The sequence below is a fragment of the Halyomorpha halys genome, unplaced genomic scaffold, assembly GCF_000696795.3.
Source record: "Halyomorpha halys isolate HHAL.00 unplaced genomic scaffold, Hhal_1.1 Scaffold72.1, whole genome shotgun sequence".
Taxonomy (NCBI): domain Eukaryota; kingdom Metazoa; phylum Arthropoda; class Insecta; order Hemiptera; family Pentatomidae; genus Halyomorpha; species Halyomorpha halys.
Window position 1 is genome coordinate 1,024,008 of NW_027109364.1, and position 15,783 is coordinate 1,039,790.

Consider the following 15,783-nt stretch of genomic DNA (forward strand, 5'->3'; position numbering starts at 1 on the left):
CTCCTGCAAGCCTGCATGCATTTAGCCCTGACCTCCTGCAAGTCTGCATGCATTTAGCCCTGACCTCCTGCAAGCCTGCATGCATTTAGCGCTGCAAAGTGGGACGAAATGTAGGTTAACAATAAATAGTTTTTCTATTTTGATACCTTTATTGAGCACCACCTGGACTATCACACGGTCAACTGTCTTCTTCCAATATTTATCAAATCTACTTATTATAATTTTTTGTACAATTGTACATTCCAATATATAAAATTAAAAATAAAAAAGAATATTTCATTATAGGAATTTCAAAAATCATCCAAGCAAAATAGAACGCAATTTAAAACTGAACGAAAAGTGACCGTAAAGCATATTTAACAATATCTGAAATGGAATCGTCATCGAAAAATGAGAATATCAGACGAAAAAAGTTGGGAGCCCTCGAAGCACGGGTGCGTGGTGATTGCTATCTCACAACATAAATCAGGCCCGCTCTGGTTCTACTTTAATTAACGTCTCTACGCTCACATCGACCGACTTATATCCCAGCAGCTTCCCCGAAATTCAGAAATATATATATATATATATAGCTCCAACTGGACGGGGGAAGTCATTACTGGAGGAATTGTATCACGTGAACAGATATGTAGGAACTGTAAACCGGAGGAAGGCGTAGCAGGATGTATATTCGAAACATAATTCAACTGATGTTCATAACAACAATAATAATATAACCCAGACATCCTTATTATAGACCTAAGAAAAAAGAAAGCGGAACTTAAATGTTGGGATCCCCAACGATAATAATATAAGCTCTACTGTGGGAGAAAAACTGAGGAAATACCAGCGAAAACCATAATAATAAAAAGCATAAATTGTGCTTGTCTCTGCATGGGAGATTCTATAGCCAACTGAACGAGCCTCCATAGACAAAGAAAAAGTAGTTGAAATCTGGAAGGCTATTCTCCGAGATAGAGGGGTTTGTTGTTGCTATTAAAGATCAAGTGATCATATAGGAAGCATGTGTTAAAAGACACAACAACACCAGATAAGTGTCTGATGTGACAAATAAAGTGATCATAATCACAAATAAAGTGGGTACACTTTGTTTGGGAAATACCTGGCAATCGAGCGTAATTCTGACCAAATCACCTCCGTGTAAAAACTTTAGTCAAGTAACAGTACTTTATCATTATGTATGATTATTGTCATCATCGCCTGTTATGTAATAATACATAAAACATTTGAAGGATCTTAAATTAATTAATTCGTCAGGCAGGTCGGCTCAATATTCCCTTTCCTTTTCGTAGATTCTCAGTAGCAATAACTGATTTTTTAAATTACTTTTTAAACTTTTTTTATATAATAATTAATTTGGTAGTATTTTTGTTAAATATATTTTTAATAATAGCTATATTGCACCATTTTTTTGGGATTGTGAATGGGATACTTTTTTTGCCAAAAATACTGTGGGGGTTGTCTGGTCTTAGGCGGTTCTCCAGCCTGATATACAATTTACAGAAGGCCCACGACAAGGCGTATTCATTATAAGTTAGGAACGGCCGTGCAAGAGGATGAGCCCTGGACACTGACGCAGGGAAAGGAGGTCTAGATAACAGAGTCTGAGATAGAGTAACAGTTCTAGTTGCCGAGATGAAGCGGACGGACTAGAACTGTCAAGATAGGAGCCAGTTTACTAGTTGCCGAGATGAAGCGGACGGACTAAGATTGCTGGAAAGAAGGAGAGGAGATTGGCAATCGTTTAGGTGTGCGTACTGTTAGACCACTTTTGCTAGTATAGATTGGCAATGAACTTCTCTATCTCAAGCAGTGCCATGATTAGACCCAGGAAAGGATGAGGATCTAAAATCTAAGAGGGGGTTTAGAGCCCCTTTATTTATAGGCCTAGTCCATGCGGCTGTGACCGAGAAGGGGTCGGTACATGTCTGCTTGAGATAGGTTCGTGCATTGCATTGTTATCATTTATTATTCATTGTATAGCTATTTCTAAGTGATTATTAATATATAAAAATTACAATATGTCTTTAACAAAAAAAAGTATTAAGTAAATTTGAGAGCTACGGTGAGGCTCGAGGTGCAGCGCTCTGGTGAGTAGTGATCGAAACGCTTGCTCCCTCTCGCTACAATACTATACCACTTTAAGTGTGAACATGTTTTCTCACTTTATTATAAGAATAGAAATCCACCCCCAATGTCATCAAATATTTATACATATCAATTATATAATAGATATAATAATATATAATGTATATTATAATTTTATTGATTAGATAATAAGAAAGACATACATCTAGATTCTTCGTTGGAAAATACAATTTTATATTTTTTTCAATAAAAATAAATAATAAATTAATATATTCGAAACTTTTTTATTTTCCAATACTTTAAAATATGAGATAATAATTCAAAATTAAATTTTTGACCAATATCCAATACCAAGCTGCCAACTTGATTACAATCGGCGCTTGGTAAATTAGAAGCGAGGGGGGGCGATTGACAGCAGCCACGTCTCATCATTTACCCTTTATTAAAATTTAATGAAATCATCTTTTATAGCAGCACCATCGCTACCCTTTTTTTTTTTTTTTAATCACACAAATGTGCATTTGCATTACAAAACCAATTATTATTTAACTAATCAATTTCACTAAGCGAAAATTGACCAGGGAATATTCTGTTGAATTTTGAAGGAGCGTGAGAAACACTTCAAAGGGAAATGGAGGAAACTTCTCATGTTCTCAGACTCTATAATATATATTGGGTCTCTTTCCATGATAACAATATAAATAAATTTTATATTGATAGTAAAGCAATATATATAATATATAATAATATACTTTGGGATATATAAAAATAAAAATTATCTCGGAGAAACATGGCAAAGCTTTCATTCTGCAATATACATTACTTTATTATATATATGGTAACTTTACTATAAATATATAAAACAGTATATACAAGGAGAGCATAGTGGCTCAGAGGTAAGGCACTGTACTACGAACTCAAAGGACTTGGGTTAGAATCTGGCTGTTTTAATTTTAATTTCCTTAATGAAATTAAAATTTTGACAAAAATGAGGTTGTACATGGATATGGGACAGTAGTCTGGAAACGTTGTAAAACAAAAAACAAAATACAGAATAAAAAATAAATTCAATTTTTAGAAGTTTTTAACCTCAAACATTTATTGAAATTGACTTACTAAGAAAATCCTTTTTAATTTTTAATAACTTTTTAGATATTTTTTTTATAATTATTCGGTTTTGTAATATATGAATATCCGGTATTAAGAAAAATTCGAGTAGAAAATTAATTGAATTTGCCCTTAATTGTTTTATTATTCTTTATTTTCATAATGGCTAAGGTAAAACAGAGAAACGAAAGGACTGACACTATTAAGAATGCAGAACAATATCAAAAGCAGGGCTCGTAAACCGAAGCGGAGTTTAGAACCCTCGGAGGGAAAGAGGTTGTGGTGAGGTAGATTATGCATGGGCAACCTTCCTTGCTAATACATCACACAGTTGGGAGTTAACATAAATAAGATCCTTTTGTGGTCTAGGGCGGAAGCCACTAAGTAATGCTCTGACCGCACCACAGATAGAACATAGCTCATAACTTACAACTTAGAGCTCTGCAACTGCTTAATGTCTTGAGGGCTCAACAATGCCCGATATTACACTACGGAATATGAAGAAGATGAAAATACTAGAGTCTGAGATACGAGAGTTTAACCATAACTGATTTGACTGGAGTCGCTTCTTCAAAACTTTATAATATAAATGCATGAATCTAAAACTCGGAACATCAGGAAGTCGGTGCAAAGCATAATTTAAAAGAAGTTAAACAATGAGGGAGTTTGTAGATAATGATACTTTATAAACTTATTTCTATATATACTGGTAGTGGGTAGCTCATTGGTAAGGCGCTGTACTACTAATTCCGAGTTCGAATCCGGCTTAGGCAGACTTTACTGTAGCCGTGAGCCGATCGAACCTCATAAAGCTAGCCCTCCTTGCACAACCGTTGGAAAGGGTTGGAGTGGTACAGATTTAATTTATATTTCTGCCAAACAATTAACGACAAACATGTACATAAATACATAGCATTGGGCCATAAAGTTAAATTTTAATTAAATTTATGTATTCTTCTTTGAAACGTGATGGTAGCACAACATATATCGCCACTAATTATCACGCTATATCTAGTGCGAAAGAACTGTCACGAGAGTACAGTCATAGCAGTAGCTTCGTTACTGTAAAATGTACCACCCTACATTTAGGGTCTCGTAGCTGAAATTATATATAATCTATGCGATATTAGAATAGACTACATAATCTCACTCTCTTATAATGCTACGTGGCAAAGGAAGGGCATTTGATATATGTGTATATATTTTAGATTATTTATTGTCTTAATTTTATTAGTTTTTAAAGAGTTTTATTCTTTGGAGTTTAGGTAACAAAAAAAGTGTTTAAGAGTTGACGGAACGTAGTTTTTTTTTAAATTCTTCAAAGTTAGGATCTGACAAATAATTACATATTTATTGTAATACAGCGTGAGCACCGAAAAGAGTCGGGCGAAAAATGATAGCTAACTAGTTTTACTCTCTTACATAATATACGAAGTAAAAAAAAAAAAAAAAAAATGTTAATCCCTACAACCAATGATGGGTCAGGGACTCAGTACTTTCTAAGGAAGTACTGTTTATTGAGAACAACGGTTGTGCAAGGTGATTTTTTCTTAATTATGGATCCACTTTTTTAAGAGTCCGGGTGGACCTAAGGAAGGCTCCAAAATCCACATGGTTGACTCCCGCATGTATTAACAGAGTATATAATAATCTGTCACACTCGGATTCGAATACGAGTCCTTGGAGTAGTAGCACAGCGCCTTACCACTGTGTGTCCGCGCTCCAAATTGTGTATAAAACACCCAAGATTTGTACAATCGTATATAAGCATTCAAAGCCAGCTAAAATTGACTTTAATGGGTAATTCATAATAATAATACGTACATGAGAGCTTATTTAACTTTGTGTAAATAAAACTAAACTCGCTAGTAGCAAAGCGCCTTACCAGGGAATTTTCTTGCTAAAAAAAAAATTAAAATCTGTACCGCTGTAGGAGGAGGATTTAGTTAGAATCATCCTGGACCAGATTTTTGCCCAATTAAGAATACTTAATTTATGAGGTTGGGTGGACCCCACAGGGTTGACTCACGGCTAGAGTGTAACAGAAAATTCGAACTCGGATCCTTAGATTAGTAGCATCGTGCCTTACCAAAATTCCACCGTTCTCCTGCTTATAAAAAAATTATTTCCCTTAAATAAAACGGGGGGGGGGAATAGTTTAAATTATTGCACTCTATCTTAATTATAAAGAAGCATAAAAATAATTATGGTTGGAAACTGTAAAAATAATGATACGTCCATTTTGAACGTTCTGTCGTTGAGAGGAAGAAAAAAAAATAAACCAAGATATAAGAAGAAGATTATGTCATTAATCTTCTGGGACAAAAATAAGACTCCTTAAGCCTTCTTTAGTGGTTCAAAAAGGAAAGGAAACTAAAACCTGAGGGTCTGAAGGAAGAGTATTTTTTAATAAAAATTTGGCAAGGGAAGGCGTTCGCGCGCAATTAAACAAGTCGTTAGTGTATTTTATGGTCCTCTTTTATGTCGAATTATATTTTTAAAACATAAATAATATTTATTACATTATTAAATAATATACAACTACGTTGATAAACTCTGATAAGGAACTAAGTCTCAAAATAAATACGGATAAAACAAAATATAAGGTTAGTATTAGAAACGCGAGCGATTTCGGTGATATAGATATAGGAGGAAATCCATTTTAACAGGTAGTTAGGTTTAAGTATTTAGCTTCTACGGCATCTAGAAAAAAATGAAATTAACGAAGAAATAAAAGTTAGGTTAAAGGCGGGAAATGCTTGTTATTTTTCAATTTCAAAACTTCTTAGCTCGAGCCGTATGTCCGAAAACTTATACGTTAGAATTTAAACAACTATTATCCTTCTTAATTATTATTCTTAATAAGGTTTTTGAAAATAACGTATTACGTAAAATTTAAAATAATTTAAAAGACTATTGAGAGAAATGGACGGGGTAGATATAATTCACTTACAGCATTGAAGGAGAAATTTCCTTCTCAATGTATTGACAGAAAAATAAATATGTTTAGCAGAGTATTCTAAATTTTATAAATGACTCTCATATATAAAAATTTAAGTTTTTTATAGATATTTTTATATATAAATTTTTACCACTATAAATTAAAAACCGTTTATATTTCGAATTCTCTTAGCGGAATCCTCTATGAACAAGACAACTGTTATTTTAAACTTTCCTATTTATAAAACTACGTAAATGAAAAATCCTAGGTTCGTTGAAATCTCAGTTATACAGATTATGATGTATATTAAAACAGCTGATAAGATAAATAAATATCCCGTAGACATATACAACAAATAAATGTATGAAAAATAAAATTCAATTTTAAATTTTAAAAAAACGAAATATTATTACAAAGATTCAAAATATTGGAATAGTAATTGATAATAAAACAAAAATAAAAATATATGTTTAGCCTACAATAAAGAAATCCAATTATAAAAGTTTAAAAATATCAAAATAACAACAATCATATCAACTGTGGCTTACTGCACAGTAGTTCTAAGCTCATTTCCACTAACTATACGAAAAATACAATTAAAACCTTTAATTGCATTTTTCGTAAAGTTAGTGGAAGTGTACCTAGCACCACTGTGAAGACATCGATATATCCCTGAAAACATAATAGTGATAATATATTTATACTAAAAACATTTGCATCATATACATTCACAACAAATATAAATAAAATAAATATTACGATTTTATAAAAACTAATAATGAAAAAATATATATTTATTTTTAATTAAAAATAAATTAATTTGTAAATCATAAAAATTTACATATTAATAATAAATATATAAATACATTGATTTAGATAAATAATATTAAAAATTGTAAAACTAAATAATCACTTTTAATTTCGATTACTATTTATGGATTACAGGATATGAAATTAAAAATTTATATTTTTTTAATTATTCAGACGAAGTTACTTGAAATAAATAAAATTTTAAACAATATCTTGGATATTTATTGTATAATGGATATCATTAAATTCATTAATCGCCATTTTTAGTTTAGGTAAATTCGTTTGTATAATATAAATACAAAATAAAAAGTAATCGAAATAAAAATTGATTTCCTTGATTTATAATTTAATAATTATATTTATTTAAATCAAGATTGTAATAAGCTCTGAAGCATGCTTGAACTTTCGTAGCCATTTTTATATGTCCTTGGGGCATACAAATTATTTTTGTTAGTGCGACCAAGTGCAAATTCAACTTCAAGCATGTTTGAGCAGGTGAAAGGACTTTTAGAATTTAAATATGGCTATGGCAGTCTAATTAGCAAATATGACTGTCAAGAATAGATGAAGGAGAAAAAATCAGAATATCTGATATATAACATTTTATGCCGTTCTCTGACAAATGTTTGATGAGAATACTTATCTAACCATGGTTTGAGCCATTAATGATAATTTCCTTCCTTTATTATTTTTTTAAAAATAAATATAAATAATAATTAATATATAAAGATAGGTTTATAAATAATAAATAAATGGGACGTGTTAGAAAATTACCTGATAAAGCTTGAGTTAGGAGTGGTGTGTTATTGTTGGGAGTGAGCTGTCCGTTAGTGAGATCCACTACACAACAAACACAATACAGCATTAGATATTAAACCAGCAAGGCAAGGCTCATAAACAAAAAAACAACAACAAAAATTAAATAACATTAGTGAGGTGTTTTTTGAAGACAGGCTCCACCAAAGTGCTACCTATTTTGTATTATTTGACATCTTTATGGAGTTTTATGTACATTAAAACATAATTTATATAGACCAACACATCTGACATGCACAGCAAGTAACAAAACAAACATAAATAAGTTAATTAAGAAATTCATATAAATGAAACATAATAAAAACTGAAAAAAAAAAAATTATTGAGACTAAAATATTTTTAAATATATTAAACAACAGGTATTCCATATTGTTTTGATATTATTTCTGTTTTTTTTGTTTTACTAAGGTACTCGAATTGTAAAATCCAAAAAGATTACGATGAGCAGATAGTTAACCGTGGATAATACATGTGAAAAGAGGATGGTTGGGAGTGCGGCCAAAGTTTCGGCCATAATTTCTAGTCTTCACCAGGACTGGCTTGGAAGTGGATATCCATAATAAATATTATGTATGAGGAGTCAGTGAAAAACATATTTGAAGAAGATGGTCAGGGCTCCAGTCAAAAAGAACAAAAATAGTTAACAACAATTTATTTCCGACGTTTCGCCCCACTTTTTAGAGCTTCATCACGGCTGCTCAAGTTGATAGCTTTACAGGCTTTATTATACTTTACATACTTTAACTTGAATGATCCTGATCAAGATCTACTAAGTGGAGCCAAACGTCGGACCATCTTCTACATATTTGAAATTATATGATCGATTATTTGTATATATAATATAAAAACTAATTTATTAGTGCTAAAGTTTCGGAGAGAATTTCAAGCGTTCATCAGGGCTATGAACAGTAAACAAGATAATAAAAATAATGAATAAATGGAAGTACAGAAAAACAATAACACGTCCATTTAATCATGATGTTTATTTTCTTTAGCCCTAATGAAAGTCTAACATTCTGGCCGAAACGTTGGCACAAATAAAATATGTTTTTACTTATTAATGTTCTTCAGTGATCGCATCGCCAACTTCTCCTCATATACCATGGTCAACTGTGAACTCATCGTAATAAATATTATAAACGTTACATTCCATAACCAAATAAACTCTTAAAATATTTCACAGTCGTCACAGATAAAGTTTGTAAATTGGTTAATCAGGATGTTATGATATTTTTGGGAGTATTGATGAAGAATTTTGTGAATTTATTTTTAACATATAGGTATACAAAATACATAAGGTGACGAATAGAGAAGACAAGAAATTCCAATTAACCAATGGTTAATCACAATAAGATTTATCACATAAATTAGAATAATTGTTGACAATACTCAAAGACTAATCATTTGGTTAATACCTTCTTACTACTATTATTATTTTTATTGTATTTTGTATTTTATTTTATTTTATCTTTTAGCTAATGTTCCTTTATTATTTTTATTTCTTATATTAGGTATCTTATTACATATTCTATATAATATGCTGTATAATATTATATTTATTATATATTTTATATTCTATTCTTATTTCTTAACTAAGATCACCCTACATTTATTACGAATTCATTGGCTCATTATTATTAATTTATAATTTTAAATTCGTATCATTATTATTCACTTCATAAGTTATTTCATTAATTTTTTTTATTTTACTTTATTTCCATTTTAGTATTTCGTATTTAATTAATTGAATTATAAGTTTTATCGGTAGAAATTAATTAATATTGTACTGTTTTTATAATCTTATAAATCGAAGCAGCCTCCACAGCGGTCTAATAATTAAAAGTGTAACTAACTCATATTTCATTTATTTCATATTTATTATTTATGTATGTTATTTTGGCACCGACCGACAGATATTGCCCTTATTTTGCCACGGACTATATTAGATGTACTTTTTTGAAAAAATAAAATAAACTAACAATTGATAGTACAAGAGCCGGGAAGAAAAGGCAGTTATTTCACCCCAATTTTTGATAACTTTAATGAAAAATATGTCAAAACTTATGAGTCTACCAAGTATAGGTAGGGGGAATAGAAAATGGCGGCTGTTTCAAAACCCTAAAAAAAAAAAAATTTATTTTTCATTGGGAGCTCTCTAGCCTAAAAACTAACAACAACACTCGAAAATATAAAAAAAAAAATTGAGGTGTAGATAGTTGACCGTAGATTAATGCTTGAAGAAGTTTGTCGGGGGGTGCGGTCAGCAAAGAACAACATAAATAAACAAAACCACATTTATTTATTTTATGCCGACGTTTCGACCTGAGTTTCAGGTCTTCATCAGGGGTTGTGTCGTAGTACTGCAGTACTAATCTTTCCCTCCTCTACGACACAACCCCTGATGAAGACCTGAAACTCAGGTCGAAACGTCGGCATAAAATAAATAAATGTGGTTTTGTTTATTTATGTTGTTCTTTGCTGACCGCACCCCACGACAAACTTCTTCAAGCAAAAAAAAAATTATTTAGAGGAGAGTAAATTTACAGAAATATGAACCCTAATAAAGCTATTTAGTCCAATAGTTCTCGAAATATAGCTTTTTAAAAAGCAACAGTTCTTAAAAATGCACTGAAAGATTTATAGTTAGTGAATCTATTTTGTGAAACCCATATCTCAGGAACTATGTGACATATAGATGTCGATTAGAAATCAAAATAAAACTTGTTTAACGTACTATAAAGTAGCTTATGGCCTTTATCTTCAAAGGAATAATAGTTTTCATGATATTTGATAAAATAAATTGATTTATGATTGTTCGAACAATAAGTTTAAGTTTTGAAAAACTTAATTTCTGAAACCGTAGGGCGTACAGATGTCTGCCAGCACTCAAAATAAAGGAAATTTAACTTACTATAAAGTAGTTTATGACACTTATCTTCCTAGGTATAATGGTTTTTATGATATTCTCATGTGAATATAAATTTGGCAAATGAAAATTTATCTGAACAACTTTAAATCAATTTATTTTAGCAAATATCATGATAACTACTACTCCTATGAAAATAAACTTCATACACTACTTCATAGCTCATTAAACTAGCTTTAATTTGAATGCTAATAGACATCTGTACGTCAAATGGTTTTTAAGATATAGATTTTTAAAAATAAATTCACTAACTACTCTTCTGTACTCTATTTTTTGAAATAATGCTTTTTAAAAAGTTATATCTCGAGAACTATTGAACGTTAAAGTTTAGCAAATTTATTCTACTTTATATGATGTTCTCTTAGATTTTCTATTGTTGTTGGTAGTTTTAAAGATATAGGACTCCGAATGAAAAATTAATTTGAAAAAAAACAGTATTTTTTATTCCTCCTACGTATACTTGGCAGACTCATCAATTTTGACTAGCAATTATACATAGTTTTCATTAAAGTTATCAAAAATTGGGGTGAGATAACTGCATTTTTTATCCACTGAGTACTGACTCTAGGTTGTTTCGGGTATGGACACCTTCTACGCGAAATGACACCAAAAGAAATCAGATGAGAAGACAACAGAATAAAATTTATAATAAATTACTTTCTTTCGGACTTATAGAATCCTAAAATGTGTTAATTGATACCCTCAGTGTTATTTCAATATGGTAGTCCGATACCCCATCTAACGGCAAGTGTATATACACAAGGTCAACAAATGAACAGTTAGAATTTTTACTGCCGGACAGTAGTTGATTAAAGGCGGCCATTAGGATCGACTGAGAGGGACTGATTGGTGGTGGCCTTTGTCCTGTCCTCATCGCAAATACCAACACGTCCTTTGATTGCAGCTCTAGCTACCAGGCTGCGCCACGGGTCCTGTCTGTAGTACGATACAGTTTGTTGATATTTGTACAAAGGGAAAAGGGAATCAGGAACGATGTTTCAGTTTATAATCAGATTAGCTACTGTAGAACTAACATAAACAACTTTTATGGGGGCATTCGGGAGAGAGGGGGTTGGGAATGTTAAACAATCGGGAGATGGTCAGGATTGGATTCGAGACAAATAAAAAATAGTTTAATTTATTGTAAGAACAATTAATCACTTTGCGGGGACCCATCACCTCCAGATAGGGGTATTCATGATCTTTAGTTTAACATGTTAAATGGAAAAACACATGTTAAATGGAGAAATATTTCCTTCTTTTAACATGTTAAAACGATATAATCGCTATGTCAGCTGTAATGTTATGAATAAGATCCTTGAAAACATCCGGAATGGCCGAAACATGAGAGCTATAATAAAATAAATAATGCGAGACTACATGGATAGTTTTAATTATATTTGATTAAAAAATAGTTTCTAAACTTTTTTTTGTTCCGTTATTCTGAGTATAAATCGATTGATAAAAAGGTTAATTCGAAAATAACTATTTGTTTATGATTTCAGATATTTATTAAAACCTATTTGGAATGAGAGTTTGTACAGCGAATGGGAGGTTTGATGATAGTTTTAATTCGTGTTGGAACAAACCAATTATTTATTTTTGTATATTTAATGATTTTTTTTTTCTTATAACAGAAAATAATCTATAACTTAATATTTATTTTAACAGCATAACTTATTATGATATTTTATCTCATTGATATTTTTCTCTAAGTTTTGACCTATAGTACATCATCAAGGATATAACATGGTTAAGAGACTGTTAAATAGAGAATGACGTCACGTATTAGACCAGTTGAACTCGTCACCGTTTTATTAGTTACTGTGTTAGGTTACTTGCTCGTAGTTTGAGTTTTGATTGTGTGAGTATTGCTTTGGATGTTTTTAAGCAAGGCACTCAGTAGCCAAACTTTCATATAACTACAACTTTTCACTCACTTTAGGCTTTTAAGTTGTAATAAATTACTTTGATCAAAAGATAGATATTTTTATGGGCGTTGATGATTGTTAGGTTTTACACCTTTTAGTCCTAATAAACAATAACAACTTAAAAGTAAACAATAACAAGAAGTTTTCGAAGGACAGGTTAATAAACAAGTTGCTCAAAAAATCCGCTAGGAGCTCTCGTGCATTTAAAATTACATTAAATAGGGCTGCTCACAATCCTATACTTGTAACATTTAGTATTGTAAATCATTTTACATTTAACACAACTTCATGAATACCCCTCCTATAGTAAGAGTTTCAACAGAACGAGAATCTCAATACAAAGATAAGAATTTCACTAAGACCTTCGAGTACCCAATAAAATCTCAAATTCTGAGACAGGTTAGTTTATAAATTATAATTAAAAATATCCATATAGTCTTACACTAGTTTATTTTCTTGTAACTCCTACGTTTCGCCCATTCTTAAGGATCTTATTTATAATAACATAACTAACATTGTTACCAAATTAAGCAGGCTATTGAAAATTTATCTTTTAACATTTCACAAAGGCAAATTTAAAATTAAACTAAATTTTTTATTTGTTATTCTATTTCTTCTTTTGTTATCATTTAATTTATGTATTTGTAAATATGATATGAATGAGCTCTATGATCGCTATGTCAGCTGTAATATTATGAATAAGATCCTTGAAAACATCCGGAATGGCCGAAACAAGAGAGTTATAATAAAATAAATAATGCAAGACTGCATGGATAATTTTAATTATATTTGATTATAAAATAGTTTCTAATGTTTTTTTTGTTCCGTTATTCTGAGTATAAATCGATTGATAAAAAGGTTAATTCGAAAATAACTAGGGGTTTATGATTTCAGATATTTATTAAAACCGATTTGGAACTACAGTTGGAACTGTGAATGGCCCCAGAGATTTGATGATAGTTTGAATTCGTGTTGGAACAAACCAATTATTTATTTTTTTATAACTTATTATGATATTTTTCTCCAAGTTTTGACCCTTAGTACATTATCAAGTATATCTTAATTTCAAATATCCAAATTTATAACCTTCATTGGCAGGCCCAAATCGATTAACTAAACGAATTTTTTAAATGAAATGGAAGAACAGAATGTCAAATGAAAAAATATGATCATTGTATAGGTATTTTGAATCTGGTAGCTTAGTGGTAAGGGACTGCGCTACTAGATCCAAGAACTAGGGTTCGAATCTGAGTGTGAGAGATAGTTATGTATTCTATTACTTTGTGAGTCAATCTAGTATGTTCAGATGCCTTCCTGGGTCCACCCAGCCTCATGAGGTAGGTAACCTAGGGTAAAACTCTGGCGGTCGAGTGTGATTCTGACCAAATCACCTCCTTGCACAACCGTTGGTTTAGTAACAGTCCTTAAAAAGTTCTGCACCCCTGACGCGGGTTTGTTGCGTTATAGATTTAATTTGTATTTATTATTATTTTTTAATATATATGTTTAATTGATTAGTGAATTGATCAAAGCACAACAATTTGTAATGAAGTTTTTAAATTTGGTCTCCTGTCCAAAGGTTGAGGAAAAAAATTTGAGATAAAGGATCAACAAAAGTCGTGTTTTTAAATTAATTACCTGATCTTAAATAACAGATTAATAAAATAATAACAATTAATCAACTTATTCATATTTCTTTAGAATACGATATTAGAGCGCCTAAGGAACAGTATACAATCGAATTTAGTTTCAAAGCAACGCAAAAATAACAGAGGAAAGTACAACAATAGAATACGATACGATCTCGGGTACAGAACATGTCTCAGATATTGCAGCATTCAGTTGCAAAGAGACCGGGAGTTGGGGGCGAACTTTGCAGCATGAGTGCACACGCCCTGAGAACAAGTTCGGAAACAAACCGAACAAAACGAAATGGATGCTATTGGAACAATATACTGCAGTTATCTGGAAGGCATTGGGGTAAGGGCTAAGTCCCGCTACAACTTTATATGAAGTTGGAAAGAGAGAGAGGGGGGAAGGAGGGGAGGGAGGGTCTTTTTGTGCCGTGCGATTTAACCTCACTGAGGTAGGGGGGGGGCGGGTTGATGACTTTAACCTCGGCTTACAGTTTAACTTCTCCAGCGGTCGCAAAATGTGACCCCGCTACGGTTCCATGAATAAATTCACTTTATCCTCCTCTCCTCTCTGTGCAGGGGCCTTCTTCTGCTGGAAGCCAAATGATAACCTCCTGAGAGACGTTATATACTAAGGATACTCATCTGTTAAATGAAATTAACAGTTACTTTTATATATAATCTTTTCCATTTCTTGAGACTGGTATTCATTATTTAAATAAATTAATTGGTGAGCAGATTAATTCTTAACAGTCCAACTTTTCCCGTAATGCTCAAAGACAATCTAACAATTAACAGCTTCTGTTATATTATATTGTTAAAGGGGGAAAAAAAAATAAAAGTCATAAAATCACATAATTATCACTTAACTTTTTTTTTTTTTTCAAAAAGGAGAAAATTATGATATTTTTTATTATATTTTCTGACAGGAAACTGCACGCAGATTCCGACTATTACAGAACTTACTAGACAAACGGTCTAAACTTCCAATTCATTACAAAAGACTGATCTACATGACAATAAGAAGAATCCAAAATCCTTCGTAAAATCCTCAATGCTCCTTATTTTGTTACTAATAAAACCATCCATAAAGACCTAAATGTTCCTTAGCCGATCTAGCCCGAACCCGATATTATTCCTTCCATAATAAACTCCCTAACCACCCAAACCCACTTGTTTCTAACCTTGCTTCCTCTTCCATTCCTGGCAATCCTCCGAGGCGCCTGAAAAGAAGATGGCCTCCTGACTTTATATTGTAAACTGTTTTTAGAGTTCTACTACTGGGTAGTTTCTCTACATCCTGTATCATATCATTATGTCATTAAGATCAAATTTACTTGTTGTATTTTTTTATACACTTGTAAATATCAATAAATAAATAAATAAAAAAATATTTTCTGCAGTAATACAAGTTCGTACCTTTATGGTTCCCCAAGAATAAAACAGTTTAGCAAAAGATAAGGCATCAGTCATGTGATCGGGAAAGCCCTATAAGATCAGAGATGGAAAAAATGTTGGCAAAAAAAAGCT

At 31.4% G+C, this 15,783-nt stretch overlaps 1 protein-coding gene across 9 annotated transcripts in view; it reads right to left on the reverse strand.

Moving 5' to 3' along the window:
• The window catches only part of Rbp6 (RNA-binding protein 6), a gene marked incomplete at its 5' end in the record, with an annotated part of 88,972 nt that overhangs the window by 40,464 nt on the left and 32,725 nt on the right, over window positions 1-15,783 (reverse strand). For 4 of the 9 annotated variants that reach the window (XM_014439001.2, XM_014438998.2, XM_014439003.1 and 1 more), the window contains 1 exon segment: window positions 7,721-7,786. In XM_014439001.2, the coding sequence (XP_014294487.1) occupies window positions 7,721-7,786 (66 nt within the window). 9 annotated transcript variants of the gene reach the window in all.